Source organism: Equus przewalskii, chromosome 8 (assembly GCF_037783145.1).
Source record: "Equus przewalskii isolate Varuska chromosome 8, EquPr2, whole genome shotgun sequence".
Taxonomy (NCBI): Eukaryota; Metazoa; Chordata; class Mammalia; order Perissodactyla; family Equidae; genus Equus; species Equus przewalskii.
The window spans coordinates 72,811,134-72,828,465 of record NC_091838.1 but is presented as its reverse complement, the minus strand read 5'-3'; the positions used below and the strand labels follow the sequence as shown (position 1 = coordinate 72,828,465).

Genomic DNA, 17,332 nt, shown 5'->3' with positions numbered 1-17,332 from the left:
TGGTCTCCCAGCATAGAAGAACTCTGGGTTTTCTGTTTTACTGAAAACCAAAGGTACAAGGATATTGAAAAAGAATCCTCCTGTCTTACACCATGAATTACTTCCACAGACTTACATTGAGTGCCCAGGGTGTACCAGGCTCTGAGGGGAGAAAGACAATGTGGATCTTGTCCTCAGGAAGCTTGCAGCCTGGGAAGGCACAGCTCTCACACGAGGTAGAGACCATCTAGTCTGTTAAGCCTTGTGAAGTTCAGAGATAGAAGCAATTGTTCCAGGACCAAGGGGATGGATTAGAGAAGGCTCCTGGATGAGGTTACATCGGAGCAGACTTTTAGCAGATGCACGCAGTTAAGTCTCTGAATGTTCCAGCCGGGTGGACGTGGTGCATTCATAGGAAGGGAAGCAGGGCACTGTCGGCTGAGCGCCCAGCCTCGAGTCACACAGAGCCCACTTCACTCGCTGTGACTGGCCAGTTATAAACTGAGCCTCGGGTCTTACCCTTAAGATAGGTGGTCATGAGGTCGTGATAACAAAACTGCTTTATAAGATGAGCTCTAGATAATGTGTATTAAACTCATGTGTATTAGGTTAGGCACACAACACTCAGTAAATGGTAGCTCTGGAGAATTTAGGAAACGGAGAAGGAGATTTGAAAAACGTGCTGATTGTGATTTTAGGAATGGATTTTTTTATATGTATATGCTTAGGTGTAGGTGAATGATTTTTCAGAAGGGCAGTTTTTCTGGGCTTAAAATGAACGGATTTCCTTGTTGTTGAAGATGGAATCCTGTCTGGTGAGATTTGATTCAAACCACCTCTGTGGTCAAGAAGATGATGTTTTCCCATGCGGGAGCTTTCATGACCAGCGGAAACGTCAGTTCCCAGGAGGGTCTCGGGAGATAGCTTCAGCCTTTCGAGCCTTTAAGTGGTTGGGCCCAGGAACATGGAACAAGTGCTTTGGCCTGCAGGCTACTGTTGGGCTGCCGGCGTGAGCACGGCGGCTTCAGAGATGTACAGTGTCGTCGTGTGCCTGAGCTTCCTGAGCTCGGGCCACGTGCTGGGCACACTTCAGAGGTGGAGACCTCAGTCAGAGGCCCCCCTGAGCTGATGACATTGAGGTGCCCTTGGCGGCACAGCTCAGGGGCGTCCAGTGGGGACCACTAGAGTTAAAGGCAGGGCAGAAGGTGCAGATGCAGGGACCAGGAGGCTGTTGGAGATGCAGGACAGCAACCCAGGCATGTGACCCTCAGGAAGAGCTGAGGGCTCTCTGTCTCCTCTTAGAAGACCTTCTGATAACTTCACTAACCTCAGAATTATTCATAGCAGCTTTGGAACACTCGACGCATATTTTTAAGAAAAAGAATTAGACGATATTTGACATGATAGCCGATGTTAGTGGCAAATGAGGTTTGGGACGTTTTCCCCTTGCTGGCACAGGCCCTGGCAGAGTCAAGGGAGAAAATTGACTGTGCACGTCTCCCGCACGTCTATTAACCTTGCCTCTTAACTCCTTTTTGAGTTTGTTTGATGCTGTGTTTATTCTTTTTTATTTATTTTTTTTGTTTTAGCTTTCTTTACCCTGCCAGAATTGCTTCTTTCCTGACTGAGCTAATATTCAGGTGTATTTTCATAAAACATCCCCTTTAGTGCTTAGAGAGCCATTACTCATTTTGGAAGTCTTCTCAGCTCCTTAAATCTTAAAAAAATGGTCTGCTTTTCTGGGGTCTAACATAGTGTTTTTCAACCTTTTTTAACTGATGCCCTGCCAGCCAAGAGGATGTTGTGGCACCTTCCTTTCTGTAGCTTCTATTACAGAACAATAAGTGGGTCTGTGTTTGTTTTCTATGACATTAGATTATGGTATTGAATATTCCTTTCTAAACTTAACACTGTCCCTCCCTATTTCCCCTTCTCCGTAGTTTTTGATCAGTCACCCTAGGTGAGACATACTGTCTTCCTTAAGAATCACGAGCCTTAAAATGATAGAAGTTAGCAGTTTATTCGTTTATTTATTCAGTACTTTGTTACCAAATTCAGTTTCCTCTATACCAGGACAGAGACAAGCCTCGCCCGAGTAGAGCCTGCAGCCTGGTGGGGGAGACAGGCAATAAGCAAGTAAACAGAGACAAATAATTACAGGTTGTAATAGCTGATGTGGAGAAGACAAGTCTGTAATGACATGCGGAACACTGATCCCTTCATTTTTGAAATGATGATTCAGGAGGCTTGATTTTGCTTGGTCGGTGGTTATAGGACGACACTGGTCCGGTTGCTCCTAAAATCACGTACACATACACCTTCGCCCAGAGACGTGGCTCCCTTAGCATTTTGTCTCTGGCAGTTTTTGTCTCCCTGCAGGGTTTGGAACTGATTGAAGGACCTTTCACATTGCAGTGCGTCAAAAAATCCCTAGATGGCGATGAAGAGGAAATCGCTGGAGAATCCCGGCATTGTCTATTATCTATTCTCCATTTATTTCCAAGAGGAAAGTTACACTTCCTAATACTGAGCATCTGTTGTTGTTTTCCTCGTGTGCCCAGGGCAGGAAATGCTGCTCTGGCGTTCAGGAACAGCAGCATCAAGATGGGTGTGCCCCTCGCCAGTCCCAGCTCTGCCCCTCACGACCCTAGAAGCTTAGTCACGCCAGGGCCCCGCTTCCCCGGCTGCAAAATGGGGACTAATAGCTGACCCAGCACCTCACGGGGTTGTTATGCATATCAAGCGGAGTGGCGTGTACGAGCATATTTTGAAAACTACAAAGCATTATACAGACAGGGCTGTAATAACAAGGACTTTGTTACAAAAATAGTTTCTGGAACGGCAGTGATTGGTGCCGTCATTAGGCATTGATTTGGGGTAAGAGCAAGGCCTCTGACATATCAAACCAGTAGGACTGAGAGAACAAATTAGATACTGGGGCCGTTTCGTCCTAAAGCAGATGATCACTTTACGGAGATCAACAGGATTTACTTCCAAGACAAGAAACTGGTTTAGGTCAGCGTTGATCGTGGGGCTATCAGAGTTTGTTTGACCCAGGACGGAGGCTGGCAGTAAGGAAGCTTTTCGTTGAGCACGCAGAGTGTAAAAAGCTCTTTTGGAGCCTTTGTGGGTCACCAGGTATCTACCATCATGTGTAAAACATCTGGCGTGGCAGTGTTCTTAGCTTTTTTTGTTGTTTCTTTCCCCCTTTTTTCTCTTAGTGCTTGTGGAAGCAGTTTTCCATGAACACAGTTAAACCGTATACCTGGTAATAATCACAAAGAGATATTTGTCAGCTTGCCAGCATATGGTGCGCGGCACCACCCGCCACTTCAGTGTCCCATTGAATAAACAGAACTAGTAACAGACAACTCGCAGAACAGCTCTTCAAAACAAACTCCTTTTTTTTTTCCTCAAAACATTAGTTCAAAAAATCAACTTTTGCAGTAATGGTTTTGTGTGTGTGTGCATGATATTAACATCATTGCTGCCCTCCTGTCTTATACTTCTGGAGAAAGTTGTCTTTTTTTTAAATCTGAGGAAATCAATGTCTAATTTGTATAACTTGTTCAGGCTTCCAATGTAATCGGTGGTTTATGATTTCTAAGACAATTCAGAATTGGAGGAAAAAAGATTCTGGGGATTTCCCTTTTTTCCAAGTAACTGTTTACATGAGATCTTCATTATTTATAAGTGATTAAAAAAAAGCTCAGGCAAAGTTTTCTGACTAAAATAAAAAGTAGTGGAGAGAAAAACCCTCTTCTATGAATACTTTCGTGTTTCAGCCTGTGGCCTATTGAAAGGTTAGCGCATCTCTGCTTTTTCTCCATTGATTTTTCTGGCAGTGCTGTGTGCCTTCTTACTCAGTAGATTTTGCAATGATTCCAGTGGGATATTGGTTTTAAATGTGTGTTTTATTTTTCCCATTGTACCTAAATGATGATCTAAACCCATTAGCATTCCATGTTGACTGGCATTTTGTTACTTAAAAGTGCCCACTCTCCCTTACTTTGTTTTTCTTGTGTGTGGGGGGGGGGGTTTGTGTTTTTTTTGATGAGGAAGATTTGCCCTAACATATGTTGCCAATCTTCCTCTTTTTTTTTTTTTTTTTGCTTGAAGAAGATTAGCCCCGAGCTAACATCTGTGCCAGTCTTCTTCTATTTTGTATGTGGGATGCCTCCACAGCATAGTTGATGAATAGAGTAGGTCCGCACCTGGGATCCGAACCCAGGAACCAGGGCTGCCGAAGCGAAGCACATGGAACTTTAACCACTTGGCCACAGGGCCAGCCCCTGTTGTAATTTTTTTTTACCGGCAATTTTTGAAAACCTTTGTGAGCTATTAGGTTGCTGGAATTGGCCATATCCAGCGTATCCTTTTGTCTCTGTGTGTCATACCACATTTGATTGTGGAAGTAACTGCATACTGGCTGTTCTGTCTGCGAGACTGGGATTAACCTTCCTGCCCCATTCGATTCCTTTCTAGGTCCAACTGGCCCACCTTCAACACTCCCTCTAAGCACCCAGACCTCTAGTGGCAGCTCCACCCTGTCCAAGAAGAGGCCTCCTCCCCCACCACCCGGACACAAGAGAACCCTGTCCGACCCTCCCAGCCCACTACCTCACGGGCCCCCAAACAAAGGCGCAGTTCCTTGGGGTAAGTCATCCTACAGTCAGGGCCAGCGCTGCCCGGCCCAGGCAGTGCGTGGGGCTCCATGGGCAGATGGAGCAGACTGCACACAACTCGGATGAGGGCTTGGATGCGTCTGAGTAGGATGGTACTGCCTCTTGAGGCCGAGAAACATTTTGGAAAATATTTAGGGCCATTTAAAAGCTATGGTGATAATAAGGTGCCAAGCATTCCCTGTGCACCAGACACGGTGCTCATAAGCCTTCTACCAGATCTCTCTCAGTCACGGTAGCAACGCCGTGAGACAGATACTGTCAACCTCATTGACAGACGAGGAAACAGGCTCAGAAAAGCAGAGTGATCCCTCCTCCTCATGGCAGCCAGAATGGTTTTCTCAAAGTGTGAGTCAGATCGTAGTTACTCCTCACTCTGCGCTTCAGATAAACGCAGGCTCCTTCTGCAGGACCTAGGGGGCCCTGCGCCCTCTGCCCTCATCTCCCAGCGCCTCCCAGCAGCTCTGCTCTCTGCTCCACCGCACCCTCTTCTTCCACCTCTGGGGTTCCCCAGCTCTTTCTTTCCTCAGGCCGGTCCTTCCCTGTGCTTGGTCATGCACTTTGAGAGGCTGGCTGCCTTCATCCTTCTCAGCTTCAGTGTCTGTCTCCCCAGCCCTCCTCCCTCAAGGAGCCCCCGACCCCCTATTTCCTTCAGACCACCTTCTCACAGTCGATAAGTCTTCTATTCGTGTTTGGGTTTTGGTCTCTCTCCAGTGGGAACTCCCTGAGAGCAAGGACCTTGTCTGTCCTGTGCTCTCCTGTGCTCTCAGGGCCTAGAGTCGAGCCCAGGCCACAGTAGGCACTCGGTAATCAACTGGAGAATAAACACACCCAGCCAGAGTCAGTCAGTTTAACCATTTCAATAACAAATTTCCATCCACAAGGTACAGAATTTCCATCTGTGTCGATCTTTTTACTTCTCCACAACTCTTCCCTAGCCTGCCAGCAGTTTAAGTCAAGAACCAAGTGTCCTCCCAGCGCCCGGCAGGGTCCTGGGCCACGATGGGCACAGAGAGTCTTTGCTCAAAGTGCATGCTGGTTGGCATGTGTCACCTCCCCTTCTGATGAGTCACTGTGGCTTTTTTGTTTTTTAATTGTAACTGATAGGTAATTCAGCTGAATGCTTATAAAGACCTCATCAAAAGCCTATGTCAAGTGTTCTGAATTTTTGGAGTTTTTGCAAAAAACCATACTACCGGGGCTGGCCCCGTGGCTGAGTGGTTAAGTTCGCGCGCTCCGCTGCAGGCGGCCCAGTGTTTCGTTGGTTCGAATCCTGGGCGCGGACATGGCACTGCTCATCAAACCACGCTGAGGCAGCGTCCCACATGCCACAACTAGAAGGACCCACAACGAAGAATATACAACTATGTACCGGGGGGCTTTGGGGAGAAAAAGGAAAAAATAAAATCTTTAAAAAAAAAAAAAAAAAAAAAAAACCATACTACCCATTTTCAGACTGGCACACCTGTCTGATATCTGGCCCAGATGCCACACTGTGTGCATGAATATGTTTGCGTGGTCAGCCATTCACTCAGCATACTTACGTATGGTATGTATGGATCTTTTCAACCCATATGCTCAGGGAGCTCATGGTCTAGTGAGGGAGACAGACAGGTAAACAACTAAGTAAATGTTCTTAACCAAATACCGTGGACCTGCTGAAGCGTGGAGTGTTACACTGCAGGGGAAGGCCTCGCAGAGGAGGAGACGCTTACGGTGGGTGTTAAGGAATCAGTCCCCATGGGAAGAACAGTGGGGAGTGCGGCCCAGGCACACGTGAGCACTGTGTGTGTCCTCGATGTCTCCAGAGGTTGCATTGCAGGGCCTTCAAGAGGCCCCAGATTTCACCCAAAAGGACTTTCCCCACATAACATTCCATCGAAGGTCACCAGTGTCCTGTGCACATTTTCATACCACAGATCACAAGTTAATCTTTTCCAATTTCACCTGACTGATCCTGTTCAATGGGTTTTTATTTCTGTGTAAAGTTTGTAGTGCCCCTCTGCACCTTATAGACTCAGTCGATCTGCGGGTAAATTTACCAAACTTAAGAATCCTCCCTTTCTTAAGATTTCTTTCACATCACTCAGCAGCAGGACTAGAAGCTGGTATTTTGTTTGTTTTGGCTTTTTTGTGGGTGAGGGGCATTTTTCACTGAGCAAGAAAGTCACCACTTGAAGAGAGAGAGTCAGTGCCGCCTACAGCCAGCCTTGAGGGACAAAGATCAAAACCTGTCTGTGGCAAAAAAAAAAAAAAAAGTGACCATTCTCCTTGTCTGGAGTTTGGGTGGTCACGCACAGACAGCCGCACATGGTGGTTCTGGGACTGTCAGGGCTGTGGTGTGTTGGAGCGTGTGCACATGCCTGAGTGTTAGGTGAAGGCATGCGCAGACGCAGGTCAGTCACGGGCATCTCATCGGGGAGCATAAAGTCGCTCCAATTCTAGTACTCACGCTTCATGTTGCGGGACCACTTGCTTGGTTTTATCCCTGGCTGTCTCCTGCTGATGTTGTATTCCAGAAGCCAGAGACAGGGGCCAAACTGCTTGTTAATAAAGCGCTCGAGGGTCAGACCCCTAGGCAATATTTAGGATGCCTGCAGCTCCCTCTGGGAACCCATCTCTCCAGGGCTCCTCTGTCCCCGTGAACCTCCCTCTCCCAGCCTCTGAGAGGAGGGCCTTGGACTCTGTGAGATCAGGACCAGGGCCTAGGGGTAGCCGCCAGGCGTGAGTAGGTGAGAGAGAGACACCCTGGGCTCTCCCCAGCCCTCACCTGCCCACCCCCTGAAACAGGACGTGCCTGCCACGTTCCCAAACTACATTCTTTCATCTGAGATCTGAGCCTTTGCTCATAGTATGCCTTCAACCTAGAATTTTCCACTCATTTGTATTGATGCTTCCTCATCCTTCAAGGGTCCTCTCCAGGGCCCTGCTTAAAAGGCCTTCCACAGTGCGGCCACCGGCCCCCACTGCCACTCTTTGTTCCCTGTGGCATAGGGACTGTCACACAGGTTCTGTTTGCTTCTCTGTCCTTCCCAGTGCATCCGGAACTCCTCAGGAGGGCACATGCTGTTCCTATCTCAGGGGAGCAGAGGGCTCCAGCGTGGACCCCATGTCACACTTCCCGGATTCTTATCCCACTCTACCACGTGGGAGCCCTGTAACTTTCAGCGGTTCTCTTTGAATTGTTCCATACCTCAGTTTCTCCAGCTGTAAACTAGGGCTAGTTAATAGTCCTTATCTAATTCTTAGCCACAGTTCCACAGAGTAGGAAATGCTGGGACCTCAACTTTAAGGACACTGAGACTCGGAAAGTTTAAATCACCTGCCCGACTTCTCATAGCGGCTCAGTGGGAGCCAGGATTCGTCCCCAGCCTGGGGCTAGAGAGCCCACGCTCTGCGCCCTCTCCGTGCTGTGCTGCATCTGCACGTGATAGCTCGGGGGTTCCACCAGCTGCTGCCCTTCTCAGTGGTTGTGTCTCTGCCCGTGAAGCAAAGACAGGAGGAGGCATGTCAGCCATACCTGGCCGTGCCTCCTCATCCATCTGCACACAGGGCCCTGGTGTGTGGCGAGGGCCGCTCCGAGCTTTCTCCCTGCCAGAACCACAATGTCCACAGCACTCAAAATAGCCCCGGCCTCACAGTACTGCAGTCCCGCCACTGGGATGAACTCAGCCATCTGTCTCAGGAGACTGCCAAGGCCGGCCTCTGGGCAGAAAACAGAGAGGTCTGTGGGCAGATTGGGGTTTTGTGGGGACTTTGATTTTTGAAGTGGCATGTCATTAAACCTCACCTTTGGAAACAAAGTGATTTGTTTATAACCTACTTGATAACAGGCCAACACGTATTTTAACACACTTTAAATAAAGTTGGCAAGGAAATGAAGACAACAGGAGAATAAAGGTAGCAGAGTAAGATGAAGTACAGGAGTGTGAGCTCCTCACAGAAGGCACAGCCAGGTCACATATGATGGCTGGGAGTAGACCGCAGATTTGACACTGAGGTCCTTACAGAACAGAGCAAAGAAAAATACAACTAATTGTCCAGTTCATGGTGGCCGTAAGATGACCCCCTTCTCACACTGGAGATCCTTGTGATTAATACCTGAGAGCAGTTGCCCCGGGACCTCTGTTCTTTGGCAGGTACTCAGAGAAGTGTCCACATCACACATCGTGGGAAACCATAACGTGCACTGAACAAACATTCTGGAAGCCCGAGTTCTGATCTGGGTTCTGCCAGTCCCTAGCTAAGTGACTTCTGGAAATCACCTAACGTTCCTCATCTTAGGCCACTGGGTCTAAGTTGTATAAGCTGCTTTTTGTAAGGTAGGGCAGATAATGGATGAAAAACTATGCCAAAGATTGATTCACTGCTCGTATTTCAAGGCCAGAACTTGCAGGTGAAAAGCCTCAGTATTTGATATATCTGATATATCTGATCCAAAGCATGCACGTCTACTTATTAGAAGTAGTAGTAGCTTGTAAAAGAGGCTTTGGGTAGAAATTTCCTTATTCTTCCTTTTTCTTGCGTTTCCCAACGTATGTTCATGTCAGCTCTACCCTGTCCACCCTCAGCCCCGCTGTGCATTTGGTTCTGGAAGTATTAAGGCCTGCTACCATTTGTAGATCGTTCACATGTACCAGGCACCCCGTGCTTGTTCATACGTTATTGCGTAAGCCACCACAACCATTCGGTAAGATAGGGACTCCCATTGTCCCTAGTTTACTGATGGGGAAATGGAAGCCCAGAGACGTCAAATGACTTGCGTAAGATCACAAATCCAGTGACTTCAGAGCTGGTTTTTGAACCCGTTTCTGACTCTGAGGTGCATGTAATTATCCAGAAGACTGCTGGAGCTTCTGTGCCCTTCACTCTTGGGCCAGTGCCCCCCTCTCTTTCCATAAACTCTTGGCCCACAGCTTCTGAGCTATAGTGAGTGACCTCGAGTCTTGGCAACAGCTTTTTCAGTTGCCCGCCCAGCGTCTCTCACACACGTCTGTGTAATAGACTAGAATCCTTCTCCAGATTGCACGTAGAGGAAAAAGGAGTGAGCTGCTTCCATGTTTTTGCTCCTCCCTCAAAAACTATCCTATTTTGAGAAAGTTTTCTAAGCCACGCTTTTCTTCCTAGGCACAGCAGGTGACCTTTGCCTAACTCTGAGGATGACAGGGCTCCTGTCTGCCAGAGCACAGGGGCCTGCGCACCAGGCCTGTGAGAAATCAGGCAGTGGGCAAGAGGTGGCTGAGTCAGCACTGTTCGTCCTGTCTTTTTCAGCAGCACCTCGTGCTGGCCCTGTGCCAGGTACTGAGTGAGAAAGTAGGTTACAGAGATGAACAAGGCAGAATCCCTGACTTTGAGATGCTTACTCATTGAGTAAATCATGATCATTTCTATTACATTCCAACCAAGAGCTACGAATAATGTGAATTACCCTTTGTGTCGTGCTCTCTGTGGTCCAGCGCTATTGTCAGCATGCCACGGTTTATTTCTTGTGATGCTCATACGCACCTAGTGGAGTGGGTGCTGTTGTTCCCATTTTATAGGTGAGGGAACTGAGGCTTAGTAGACAAAGTGGTGTAATCCAGACTCATACCCCCTGGTCAGTGGTACAGCTGGAATTCAAAACCAGGCTTGTCTGGCTCCAAAATCTGACCCTTGGCCTCTTGTCTATGATTAATGGTTGTAGGTATACAAAAAGGAGGGAGTGATCAAGTCTCACTAGGGAAGAATTCTCAGAAATTGACTTTGGCATTATTCATTGAAGGTTGCATAGGAATTCACCATGACTGGGAGGGGGATAGGTGTTGCAGTGGGAAGGAACAGAGGGCGCAAAGTGGCAGAGACTTACAACACATGTTAGGGCTGGCCTCATGGCATAGTGATTAAGTTCAGTGCGCTTCACCTCGGCAGCCCAGGTTCACAGGTTCAGGTCCCTGGCATGGACCTACACCACTTGTCAAGCCATGCTCTGGTGGTGACTCACATATAAAACAGAGGAGGATTGACACAGATGTTAGCTCAGGGCCAGTCTTCCTCAGGGAAAAAAAACAACACAGACACAATGTCTTTGGAGGATGAAGTCACCTTGAGTGGCCAACGAGTTAAATGAAGACTCTGAACACTGGGGCTCTGGGCATCCGGCCACAGCCCCTGATGTGATGGCTCATCTGTGTGACAGTAGAGTGCTGGCCACAAACAGAGCCAGGGGCTTTTGCAGCCCTAATGGCCTCATATTCAGTCTCATGTGTAATAGGGTCAAGAATCACTGATTTGGAATGTTTTCTACTGGAAAGGAAATCAGCACATGTAACAGTTTGTTCCACAAACTTTCCCTGACATTTTGACTGTTATGGCTCATCTAAGTCTGAAAGGGTGAGATTTGATGCCCAGTCCTGAGGACTCACATTGGGCACCGTGCTGAAAAGAAATGCCTGCCTCGAAGGAAATCACGGAGAATTTCATGGGAGGCTGCCAAAGAAGCCCCTCCGTTTAAGTTAGAGGTTTGTGGAAACATACTGTTGGTTAGAAGGAGCATCTTGGTCAAATAACACTCTGTGTGAAAGTCTTTGGCCCTGGCAACCCCAGGTCAGCTTGTTTCTTCTTGTTCTGATGTCGTGGAGTTGCAGGAAGTTCTGTGCAGGAGGCCCCATCTGAGCACTGCCAGCCTGTCCCTCTCCTGTAGGGTCAGTGGGACGGGAGGTGAGAGAGTGGTGGTGTAGGACAGACGGTGGAGGTGGATTGCTCATCTCTGTACCCAGCTCTCACCATGCCAGCTGCTTGACCTTGGGCAAGTCACATTACCTCCCTGTGTGTTTGTTCATAGGTAAAATGGAGGGTAATTGTGTATCTCACAGACAATTACTATGCGGTCCTTAGCACAGTACCTTACTCATAGTAAGTGCTCCATAAACAATAGTAGCTATTATTAACGTTGCTGTTGGGGCATCGCAATGGGTAATGGGAAGCAGTGGACTGTGGTCGGGGCTTCTAGGTACAGCACTTAGCAGTGTGACCTGCAGACCTTCATTTCCTGATCCTTGAAGTGAGGGTAGTGACCCCAGCTCCTGCTGTCGCTGTGAGGAGGAATGGCATTTGGACGCTGCTGGTGCTGTGGAGCAGACACCCCGTGCCGTGGGCATGAGTTCAGTTCTTTGCTCCGCCCTGTCCTCTGCATCTGCCCTCCTGTTTCTGAGCCTCCGCAGTCAGCCCCTTCCCGATGCCACCTGGGGGGTATTAGGGGCATCTGGGTGGGGAGGGAGGGGTCTGCCAAGGGAGGAGGACGCGGAGTTTCCAGAGCAGTCATTGGAAGAGCAGACAAGGAAGCAGACTAGAGCCCCAGAGACAGCTGCAGGTTCTGGGGTTCTCTTGGGTGCCTGGCAGCTTGGGACAGGGACTGTGTTCCTCCCACTGTGGAATGGGTCACAGAAGAGCACACGTGTTTTATAGCCAGTCTTTCTTTCTCCTCCTGGACACAGTTTCTGGTTTTGCCACTCGCCCACTAGAAAGTGCTTCACCTGTTCAGGTGCCATGTCTCCCCAGAGGACGGTCCCCTGCCCCTCTCTCCAGTCAGTTTTAGGCACGATTTCCTCCTGTTTTCACAGCACTCAACCTTACTCAGCATCCGCCTCCTTCCGCGTTATTAGTGCAGTTCATGCACCCGCATCTCCCAGGCCCGATCACGCCCGCGCGAGAGCAGTGAGGTGTTCTATGCTTCTCTGCCTCCTGCTCCACGTGCATGCCTTGCACGTGGCAGATGTTTAGTGAATGTTAGTGTTTAATGAATAAGTAAATAAGTGACTGGAGGCCTTGCCCGGCAGATGGCCAGTTATCACCACCCTGCTGATAGTGTCCACACACACACACAACTTGTAGGTTGTTTCTTCCAAGTCTGGTTCCCAGGGGCTAGTCTCCTGGCGTGGGAACCGCTGAGTGAGCTTGAAGTTTGGTGTTTTGTGTTTTTTTTGAACTTAGAAGTTTTACTCTTTTTTCCCTGCCCCTAGCCAAGGACTAGATCCCGCGCCAATGGGACTTCCCCAAGGCCCTGTGATCTTAGAGGCCTTGCTGCGGAGCAGGCTGCTCGTCTCCTTGATATACTCCTTTAATAGTAGTGAAAACAGCATCAAAGCCCAAACTGGTGCATGGTTTTATTTTAATGTCAGAAATGCATACTTTCCTGCCTTGAGTCTTTTAAATTCCCTTCTGGAACCTGAGGGGTACCTGTCTTTATCCCCATATTACATTACATCTCCCTGTCTGAAGACGCAACTTTTCACATTTGATTTTCCTCATAGGTAACGATGTGGGTCCATCATCTTCAAGTAAGACCACGAACAAGTTTGAGGGGCTGTCTCAGCAGTCCAGGTAAGCCGGCTCTCTCCTAGGGGACTTAGAGTTGCAACGGACAGAATTATAGAAATGGTTTTTAGCAGCAATCTACTCAAAGTATGGTCTGCCAGCTGGTGCTGATTTTGATGAGAAACTAGATATTCGCCCCTAATTTGCATACACACCTTGTTGCTGAGCCATGATAAAGAGTTCCTGCCTGGCACGGGTCTGCAGACCAGGATTTTGAGTAGCACAGCTCTTCTCCATCCGGATTCCAGGTGGGAACGGACTTCGCTCCCCCAGTGATCACAGAGCCTATCAGAATGAGTTTGTATTTTAAAGTTTTTAAGGAAGTAACTTCTTTTCATTACTTTCCCTCTTGACTACTTTTGCAAACTTAAGAATGAAAAGATACTCCTCAGGGAAATCTGATTTTCAAACATAAAAATATGACTCTTTGGCACAACCAGAGTCACTCACAACTGGAATATACAACTATGTACTGGGGGCCTTGGGGAGAAGAATGAAAAAAAAAAGAGACTTTCCAAGTTCCCTATTTGTGAGATTTTTTTTTAGGCTAGGCTAGAAGTGGCCATGCCTTCTTCTCTCCTTTCACTGAAAGGGGATACTTTGGAAGATCTTCTGTGGGCAGCATTTGTCCCATCCCAACAAAAACAGTTTTCTCTCGAGGCGCAGTCTGACATGAGGACACGGAAAGCCACATCCAGACCGAAAACCTCAGGGAGAAAAAGTCTGGCCTGTGTGGGTTGCTTTCCAGAGTTTATCAAAGATAAGAAACGAAAATCTTCATTTCTTTTAATGCCACTATCTTATTTAGTCTACAGTCCTGTGAGGTAGGCCCCATTGCTGTTATCCTGTTTTATAGATGAGAACCCTGAGCCCCAAGAAGTTAAGTGGGGGCAGATGGCAGACTAAACTCAAACCTGGCTGTCCTCCAGACCCCACGTACCGTAGTCCCCCTCCCACAGGCCCTGCTCGTCATTCTAACTCAGTCCTCCTCCTTCCACCCTGCTCCCAGGGACTCGAAAACTGCAGTGCCGGTGGGCTTCTTCCAGAGGGGGAGAATGTCTAACACAGGGAAAGTGCCCACAAAATGTTTTTAAATGGAATCAAGCCCCCCAACTCACGCGTGCACATGCACGCACACACATGCACACAGCACCACCAGCCAGCAGTGGCCTCATGGTCGTTTGCATAGGAAGAAGCCCTTGTCTACACAGATGCGTTGTCCACCCAGGGCCATCTGTGTCGGGCCTTTCTGAACCTCTCAGCTTGACCTCGGTGACTTGGTCAGGAATGACCGTCATGTTCACATCAGTCATTGGCGAGTGTGCTCCCCTGAGAAGGTGCTGAGGCAGGCCATGAGAAAAACTCACTCCAAAAATGTTCGCAGCAAAACCCTCGCATGTTTACTGTTGCTGGTTCAGCAGTGGTTCTGTCTCAACAGTGTTCTCCTCCAGTAGCCCCAGGGCAGTGGGATTTCACGTGAGCCGAGGAAAGAGCAGTTAAGACCCGGGGTGATATGCGTCCAGGAGAGAAGACGACACGTGCACTCCATCTCCTTTCTTTGACTCTATTTTTATTAGTTGGTTTGGCTTATCCTGTTCTTTTAAATGCAATTAGGATAAAAAAGAAGAAAAACCCCAATTCTTAGCACATGAGAGGAAAGAAAAGGAGAAATGAGATAGTGAAAGGGGCTCTTTGCAGATAGGACTCAGGCCCTTGGCTGGCACTGCTTTTTGGGGTCTGCAGTGCTCTTGGGGTCCCCTGAGACTCATTACAGCCTCTTGTTAAAGGAAGATGGCAGGTTGCACCTACTCGATGCCACTTGCAGCACTGCCATTTCAGCGGTGGCAGGGGTGTGGAGGTGAACATCTGATTACTCAGACAACGTGGGGCCGGCTTCTGTTCCAGGGGCGTGGGCATTTTCCTGCTCATTTACACGTCCTCCAAAAAGAGGGGAAGTCTGAGGTCTGAGAACCGAGCTGTCCGCCCTGGTGCAGTGGATGATGGAAGGGCTCTGGAGTCAGACAGAGCTGAGTCTCAGTTTCCAGACCTTCTGCCGGTCACTGCAGTTCCACACACTCTGGTTTCCTCATCTGCAAATGGGGTGATGAGAGTTACGTGTGGGATCACGTGGGATGGAGTGACTTCTGTATAATAGGCTGGGGTCACGGGCTGCAGTGTGCCAGGCACTTCCATAAACATCCTTACCTCTGGGAAGAGATGTCGATGGGAGAAGGAGTTAGGCTTTATTCAGGCGGTTGGGGTGTTTTCGCCTTTTCCTGATCCTCCCCAGCCAGGCAAATTTGAATTATGGAAAATAGACTATAATCTTCATTAAAGAAATTTTGAAAGGGTTTTTTGATGATTCTGAAAACTCCTGTGATTTCCTTGAATAATGTATCACTACTGATATTATAGCCCTTTTAGATCCTAAATGATTCTTATTTATTAATTAGCACCGGTTCTGCAAAGACTGCCCTTGGCCCAAGAGTTCTTCCTAAACTACCTCAGAAAGGTAAGATTTCTCTTCTTCGTCTTCACACGTAATTAGAATGTCACCATACCCTCCAAGGGGACAGGGGTCTCTCTTGTTCATTGCTCTGTCCCAGATCCTAGAGCAGCACCTGGCATGTAGTAGATGCCCTAAAAACACCTGTTCAATGAAGAAAGGTTTTTATAAACTTTAATTCTGTGATTAGCAAAACAGCATACTTTTCCTGAGCAAACACCATACTTTTTCAGAAGATACATCATTATCATCTCCAGGTACCATTCCTTCTCGTCCCATCAGAGAGACTGGGAACCAGGGCCAGCTCTGCCACTCACTAGCTCTGTGGCCTGGGCAGGGGCCTCAGAGGCTTCAGTAAGCCTCAGTTTCCTCGCCTGTAAATGGGGCGAGAACACAAACTGCATGAGGTTTTAAGGACGAAAGGAGATCCTGCTTCAGAAAGGCCCTAGCTACCGGGTGGCACAGACCTCCTTTCCCGGGACGGCATCCATCATGAAAGTAGTGGTACTCGTGCTCGGCGAGGTACAGGAAGGCAGTGTGTGTACATGTGGCTTCTTTGCCAAGCAAGGACACACAGCTCTTTGAGCGAATCTTGTTTAATCCTGATGGAGCTTTTCGTTTGTGAGACCAAAGTGTCCACCTTCTCACCACAGCAAAAGCGAGAGTGCCCGCTTTCCTGTGTTGCAGTGCTCTACTTAGAGATGCCGAGCACCCGCAGAGGCGTTTGGTTCATTCCGTCCATCCTCACTTGGGCCCACGAGGCCAGCAGGGCCCACATTAGGTACAGATGGAGGCTCAGAGGAGCCCAGTGGCCGCTCTGTGGGTTTCAGTGCTGGTGGCGAGACTTTGACCCCAGCACAGTGCTCTGCTGCCTGGTTTGCATAGAAGTCAAGCTAGGGGTTAGTGGTGGAAGCTGGAAGTCACTGCTTCCAAAGATACTCAACAGAGGGGCATATTTGCAGGAGCATCAACTGATCAGGCGAGGCTCCTGTGTAGCAAGATGAAGGGAGGGAGTCCCAGACGGCCGCTGATTGATTCTCCGTGGAACACAAAGAAAGGCTTCCCCTGCGTTTACTGAGTCTTTGTCTACAGTCGTTGGAGTTTTTTTCTTTTAACTACTCCCAAAGGGCTGTCCTGATGCCATACAAGTTAGAGACAAGTTTCCCAGGCACTATTCTCACGTATCTAAAATCTGCCCCAGATTCCCCCGTGTTGTTCACCCGTTGATCCCGCACTGCCCCTGACTCCCTTCCACCTGCCTGTCCAGCTTCCTCAAACCCCAACATGAGTTAGTCCTCGCTGGGATGGACCGTGGCTGCTGCCCCCTCTCACAGTCCCACACTGCTTTCCTGCCTCCTTCCTCCTGAGCCAGCGTCACTCCCGCCGTTCTCCCTCGGCTCTTCGCACCCCTGCCGGCTGCGTTCTCCTCAACCGCCTGGCCCTGGCTCTGACTGCGCACAGCTCGCTGTGGCTGCAGAAGCACAGGTGGGGTGGTGGTTCTGCTCTGCTTCGTGTCCACGGCCTCAAGCCGTCCTCTGGTGCTGCACGGCCACCCTCCCCGCTTCCTCGATCCCTCTGCTCGCCATCTCCTAGCCCGCTCCTTCACGCCTTCTCTTTCCTCCTCAAAGTGACTTTGCTTCTATTTTCTCAGTGAACCAGGACATAAGCCCACCCCCTACCACCACCGCATGCCCCAGCGCCCCTGCACCCGGCAGGCGGCAGGCCGTGTCCTGGGGAAGACCCTGTCCTCCTGCACTGGACCCTGTCCCCTCCCCAGCTCAGGACCTTGCTCCAGCACGTGTTGCTCCTTTGC

At 49.0% G+C, this 17,332-nt stretch overlaps 1 protein-coding gene across 4 annotated transcripts in view; it reads left to right on the top strand.

Annotated features, from left to right (window-relative positions):
* The window catches only part of ASAP1 (ArfGAP with SH3 domain, ankyrin repeat and PH domain 1), a 349,074-nt gene that overhangs the window by 318,217 nt on the left and 13,525 nt on the right, over positions 1-17,332 (top strand). For 3 of the 4 annotated variants that reach the window (XM_070630980.1, XM_070630981.1, XM_070630983.1), the window contains exons 25-27: positions 4,465-4,635; positions 12,950-13,019; positions 15,467-15,525. In XM_070630980.1, the coding sequence (XP_070487081.1) occupies positions 4,465-4,635; positions 12,950-13,019; positions 15,467-15,525 (300 nt within the window). The remainder of the gene's footprint in view (positions 1-4,464; positions 4,636-12,949; positions 13,020-15,466; positions 15,526-17,332) is intronic. The other variant, XM_070630982.1, reaches the window with a different exon arrangement.